Source organism: Protobothrops mucrosquamatus, unplaced genomic scaffold, assembly GCF_001527695.2.
Source record: "Protobothrops mucrosquamatus isolate PMUCROS unplaced genomic scaffold, P.Mucros_1.0 scaffold8901, whole genome shotgun sequence".
Taxonomy (NCBI): domain Eukaryota; kingdom Metazoa; phylum Chordata; class Lepidosauria; order Squamata; family Viperidae; genus Protobothrops; species Protobothrops mucrosquamatus.
This window is the reverse complement of record NW_015394694.1, coordinates 14,278-20,937: the sequence shown is the minus strand read 5'-3', so window position 1 is coordinate 20,937 and position 6,660 is coordinate 14,278. Positions and strand designations below refer to the sequence as shown.

Genomic DNA, 6,660 nt, shown 5'->3' with positions numbered 1-6,660 from the left:
AGTTATTTTTCTTGTATCCCCAGGCGTACCAGATACAGTATTTTCCTCAAGATCTTCTTTTAAAGTTGCAGAACATTTTCTTTGAAGGACTGCTTTTTTAAAACAATAGATCTTGAAAACTTTACATGTTCATATAGCATACTACAGAACTTTTGACTAGGGATGGTATTCTAAAATTTGGGGTGCATACATCATCCTCATTCTAATGTGCTTTTGGCTTAGTTGTACAATCCAGGATATTATAGTTTATAATATGTGAAACAAATTGTGTTTTTTCAACAACCCATGTTTAAACACTGAACATTTAAAACAATAATGGCTTAAAGATTGAGATATAATCTGCAAATTTTGAAAACCCAAGTTCGTTTTCCTTCAGTTACAAAGCCATAAGCCTTGTGATGATCACTCTATGTAAAAAATTCCACAGATAAAACTGGGAGGGAGGAAGAGAAAGGTGGAGTTATGTTTAAGCACTGCACTGACATTGGGAAGAATTAGGGTCTTATTCATCCTCAAATAAGAAGCTCAGTGGACCAAGCATTATCTCATAGTCTAATCCAATATTTCTCAAGGCTGGTTAGGGAATTATGGGAGTGGATGTCCATCCATCTTAAAGCCTAAACATTTAACCTATCTGAGGATAAAATTGAAAGAGGAAACAATATATTAACTTCAATGCCTGGAAGAAAGGCGGGATATAAACTTAATAGTCACCTATTTATCTTAGCATAAATTAATAAAAACAATGATAAGATTTGCAATTAAAGGTTCTGTTTCAGCGACATATGTTATAAAGTCAACATTTTTTAAAGAGACATCTGTAGGCCTGTTTCTTGTGAGAAAGCTGTAAGTGATCAGTGACTAAGTTAATTCAGTGGGGGTTTGTGTTTTTTTTAGAAAACCCTCTGAATATTTTGCTGAGCATTGTTGAATTGTATCAAGAAAGCTTCCTCCTTAACTGTAGAAAATTGAAGATGGGAATGTTTACACATAACCGAGATGGCCTTAGCTGGAAGTGCGTTGCCAATCTCTGTATGCTACAAAAGTGAGCCCTATTTCACTAACATTGTTTTGCACGTGAAATATGAATTTGTCGAAAATGAAGCTCCTGAAAGGTAAGCGAAAGTCTTCCGCATAACAATCTCAACAGCGCCAATAGTTCGCTCTTGGACCCAGACTAGAGAACTGCAAGACCAGCTTTCCCCACCAAGTACTTGTCACGTTTGTTGAACTTGAACATCTCATCATTCCCCGAAAGGAGATGCTGGCTGGGGAGAAGGTAAAGTGAAAGCCAGCGTATTTCAGCGCTATCTGATTTTGGAGAGCAAGAAATCAGGTGACATGAGAGCAAAAGATTCAAAACGCGACCTCACTGCTCCTATTTGTGTTCGCTCATATTTTGCACCCCGGAATTTAACGAGGAACACCAGGTTGGGAAGGCGCCTGTCTCTTTAGAACGGCTGACAGGGAGATCGCGCGCGCGCGCTCAAGTTGTTGAGTCGGGCACGCGCTTCATTCGTCCCCGAGACCAACGATAATAAGCGGGAGCGGCAGCCTCAAGCGCCCAGCCTACGGGGAGGCGAAGACAACTCACGGGGCGGGGCTTTGCGAGGCCAAAGGTGAACGGTGTCAACATGGCGTCCTCAATGGAGCTGAGTTGCTGGGGCGGTGACTGGGGATTGCCGTCGGTGCACGCCGAGTGCCTCGTTGTCATGGTAACGGGGGACTGGCCAGGTCACGCGAGCGAAAGCCTCTTGTGGGGAGGAGAAACGAAAACTGATGCTGGAAGGCGAAACGGGAGGGTTGTCCGGTTCTGGGTACTGCAAGAACCGGCCCAGCTGGCACGGTGGCCTTCCCTGGGTAGAACTGGGGAAACGGAACTTCAGCATTTCCAGGGCCGTTGTTGGGCTGGCTTCCCCAGAAAGTTGCAACGAGTCTGTATAAATGGGGCATCAGTTCTGGAGGGAAATAAAACTGGATTAAGTATTGCAGCCGTTAGTTTTCGGGGTCTATAGTTTAGTGCATTACAGGGACGGGCTATAATATCTCCCAGATTAAGTAATTAGGAATTGCCTTTATTGCCGGTCTTAATTTAATCCGACCACTATGCTTGACAATGATGATGGATATTACAATTCAACACATTTGGAATGCATGGACTTGAAAAAAATGGTGTAATTTCATACCTGCAGCATATATTTACTGAGTTATTATATCTGTGCTTTCCATCTTCAGAAGGCAAACTTCCTCTGACCTTATTTGTACAATATATTAATTTATTGTTTCCATTTTTATGTGCAATCATGGAATTTGCATTGTTTTTCTTCAGGGAATCAACATAGTTTTTTTTAGATGCTAATTTTTAAAAAATCCATTTTTTGGCAGATGTATCTGAAGTACACTGTATATATAATAAAAAGATTAATGATCAGTCTGACTTTTGAGCAAATATGCATGGTGCTAAACTGAAAAAAGATATCTGTCTGGTCTCTGAAAACATAACAGAATAACAGAGTTGAAGGGATCTTGGAGGTCTTATAATCCAATTCCCTGCTCAAGCAGGAGACCCTATACCAGAGGTCCCCAACCTTTTGGGCACCAACAAACCAAAAGATTTTTCCACGGACTGGAGAGTGCATGGTTTTATGTGCTGTCTGCATCCCACTGATGGGCTTTGCTTACTTCTGCAGACTGGTTGTGGCATGCCGCGGCCCAGTACCAGTCTACGGCCCAGAGGTTGGGGATCCCTGCCCTATACCATTTCAGAAAAATGGCTGCCCAATCTCTTCTTAAAAGCTACCAGTGATGGAGTACCTACAACTTCTGAAGGCAAGCTGTTCCACTGGTTAATTGTTCTGTCAGAAAATTTCTCTTTAGTTCAAGGTTGGTTCTCTCCTTGATTAGTTTCCATGCATTACTTCTTGTCTTGCCTTCTGATGCTTTGGAAAATAGGATGACCCCATTTTCTCTGTGGCAGCCCTCAAATATGTTTCACATATATCTACTCAAATATGCCTCTGGCCACATCACAGAAGCTCCACAGGAATTACTGTTGACTAAAACCGCCTTTCCCAAATTGTGCCCTTCAAATACTTGCACTACAACTCTTAATATGCTGTAAAACTCTGAGCTTTCTGAATGAGATTAATAAGATTTGAAAAAGTAATGTATTCAAAGACATTGGATTGAGGAAAGTTGTGTTTCATTTGGAAGTCTGGACTTCTTTCAGGACTGATTCTGAGGCTTTAGGATAGTGAAATAATGATTTGAAAATGTATGTCAGCATTTGTGATTCCTATATTGTTTGTCTTGAGATAAACTAGCTTCATATGTGGAAAAATTAAACATGGACATTTTGCATTTCCAAATCTATTTACAATCAGGAAGTGAAATTCTATCTATCTGTCCATCCATCCTTCCATCCATCCATCCATTATTATTTTTATAAATACCTCTAGGCAATGAACATACCTAATAGTCCTTCCTCCTTCTACTTTCCCCACAACAACAACCCTGTGAGGTGAGTTGGCTGACAGAGAATGAGTGACTGGACCAGTCACCTAGCCAGCTTTCATGCCTAAGGTGAGACTAGAACTCATAGTCTCCTGGTTTCTAGAGCAGTACCTTAATCACTAGACCAAACTGGATTCAACTTTGGGTGTGAAGTGGATTTGTTTTTCTAAATATTGGTAAATGTATTTAAAAAGCAACTCTTTAAATTTAGCTCTCTTTTAGTGGACAATTAATTTACCACTAAAATTCATTGAATTAATTGATAATTTCCTATTGGTTATTTTAGCCTTGATGTTTACTATGCCAACAGCATAATGCAAGCATGAACTTTAAAGAAGTAGCTGCGGTTTTTCCAAGCTGAGTAGTCATTTTCACTTTCAAAAAATTTCTGAATAGGAAATTGAATTGTGTTTTTTTAACTTTTATTACAGACTTATGCCAGGTTTTCAGGCGCACCATTGAAAATCAGTGTAATAGATAATGAATGGAAAGCACAAAGAGGTATTCCTTTAATATTTTAAAAGTTTTATGGCACATTTATGTCAGACCTGAGCATTTTATGTCCTAAGCATTACATCTGGCCCTTTGACTGTCTGTGTCTGGTCCATGGCAGTGGTGGGTGGGGGAGGCAACAAGGGGTAAGTAGTGGTAGGAACTTGCAGGGGGGTGCCGGTGGCACCAGCCCTCCACAACTGTCCCAATTTCTCATGAGGCCCCCTTGGAAAATTAATTGCCCACTTCTGTTTCAAGTAGAGATTGTATATATACTTAGAACTGTCTAAATAAGAAATTGGTTTGACTTGGCTTATAGTCCAGTCTTGAAATACAAAACAAACAGTGGATAGACTCAAAATAAAGTTTGTTTTATACCTGCACTATGTTGCAAGATAAATGCAGCAAAATATTGAACAAATTGCTTTGATGTGGTTATGTTGTTTAAAACAGTGGTCCCCAACCTTTCTGGCACCAGGAATGGATTTTAGAAGAAAAATTGACTTTCACAGACCCGGGGTGGGTGGGTGATTTTGCGCGCAACATAGATCCCGCGGGTGCACAGATGGAGCTTCGCTCACTTGCCTGCTGCTGGCATGGCCCAGTTCCTAACAGCCATGGGGACCCCTGGTTTAAAACATAATTGTACTATGCAAGCTATGTGTGAATCATATAAAAGGAATTAGGTAGGATAATAGATTTGTCAACATTTAGAGCTATGATATATATCTAGTAACTGAATCAAGACCTATCACATCTGGTATGCTGATACAGTATCATAATTACAAATTGTAAGCATTATTACAAAGACATTACTTATCTAAAGATTAAATGACAAATAAGATAGATTACAATCTGATACAACTCAGATTCTAGATACTGAACTAATTGGTATCTGATATAATAAAACTTTAGGGTCTGTTGAGTTATCAATGCAGTTCTGTTTGTATGATCTTATCTGATTTAATCTTTTTTAGGGAGTATACCATTATTATTATCAGATGATATTGCTATTTCTGAGCCAGCAAAAATATTAAACTTTTTAAGAAAACAGGTAGGTTTTATATTTAATATTACCTATTTCAGTATGTTTAAAGACTAAGGATGATATATTCTAGGCTTGTTTTATATTTGTTAGTACTGTATATAGCAGTGATGGCGAACCTTTTAGAGACTGAGTGCCCAAATTGCAACCCAAAACCCACTTAAGCATCGTCAAGTGCCGGGTGGGTGTGGCCCATTGGCTGGGTGTGGCCAATTGGGTGGGCGTGGCCCATTGGGTGGGCATGGCTGCGGTGGTAACGGCAGATTGGGTGGGACTAAAAAGTTAAATCAATCAATTTCAACTTTGCAAGATCTTTTTTTTTTCCGCGAGAACTTGAAATTGACTGATTGAACCTTTTTTTTTTTTTGCACACGGCGGCGGAGGCCTAAAGTGAAAAGGTTTTATAAAACCCAGCTGAAGGCTTAGGACTGGGGTGACATCGCGCGTGCCCACAGAGAGGGCTCTGAGTGCCGCCTCTGGCACCCGTGCCATAGGTTTGCCACCACTGGTATATAGTTTTGTCACAGGAATACTGGAGGAACTGGGGCCATTTAATTTAATTTTCTATATTAAATGGACAGTATCGGTAGTAAACTATTTGTACTCAAACTCTGACATAGTTATATCAGGTTTGGACTACTACAAACTGTAGCTATATTAGTGGTATAATAGAGAAGTGGAATTTTTGAAACTGAAGATATAGCACATCCATTAATTAGTGTTGATACCAGCTACATAGTACAGATCCTTTTGCTTTGGTGATTGTATGATATAGGATTGCAGTGTCACTATCTTTGTTCTTTGTATTGCTATCTGCTTAAGTTAAGAAGTAATCTTAATTTTTCTTTGAGTGAGGTGGTTATTCCTTTACCTCTTAAGGGGATCCTGCTTCACTTCCTTCTCAAGAAGCCATTGCTGGATCCCTTCGTACTGGGATAGTGGGATACTTTCATCCAGTATCTAACTTTCCTTTTTTGCAGAAGGTGATTGAGAAGGTAGTTGCATAACAGATTCAGAGGACATTGAAAGAAATAAATTATCTGGTTCTCTTTCAGGCACCTTTCAAGCCTGAAATGGCATTGGTCATGTATTCCTATGTTCTCTGGTGAGGGTGGATGGGGTTGTACATCTATCCTTGTTTTACTTGAGCTCTCTGCAGCCTTCGGCATCATTGGCCATGGTATTCTTCCATCTTGGCTTAGAGGATTGGGGATGGGTTACACAGTGTTGTGCTGGTTTGCCTCCTTCTCCAGAGTCAATTCCAGTTGGTGGTGATTTGGGAGGAGAGATCCTGCCCTCAGCCTTTACCATGTGAGGTGCTGCAGAGTTCTGTGCTTTCTTCTCTCCTATTCAACATCTACATGAAGCAGTGTGAATGAACTTATTCCTCATCCTGATATTTCATTGGTACACCCTCCGGCCCGGGACTACCGGCTGGTGTTATGTAACGCCAGGTCCGTGGTAAATAAGGCCCCCCTCATCCAAGATCTGATTTTGGAGGGGGGTGCGGACCTGGCGGGTATTACCGAGACCTGGTTGGGCGTCGAGGGAGGAGTCCCTCTCGTAGACATCTGCCCACCAGGTTTCCAGGCATTTCACCAGCCGAGGAC

The 6,660-nt window shown here is 40.8% G+C and overlaps 1 protein-coding gene across 1 annotated transcript in view; it reads left to right on the top strand.

Annotated features, from left to right (window-relative positions):
* Positions 1–1,612: 1,612 nt before the first annotated feature.
* The window catches only part of LOC107300873 (metaxin-3-like), a gene marked incomplete at its 3' end in the record, with an annotated part of 18,199 nt that continues 13,151 nt past the window's right edge, over positions 1,613–6,660 (top strand). Inside the window, exons 1-3 of the mRNA XM_015830159.2 lie at positions 1,613–1,715; positions 3,945–4,014; positions 4,983–5,059. Coding sequence (XP_015685645.2) covers positions 1,635–1,715; positions 3,945–4,014; positions 4,983–5,059 — 228 coding nt within the window. The remainder of the gene's footprint in view (positions 1,716–3,944; positions 4,015–4,982; positions 5,060–6,660) is intronic.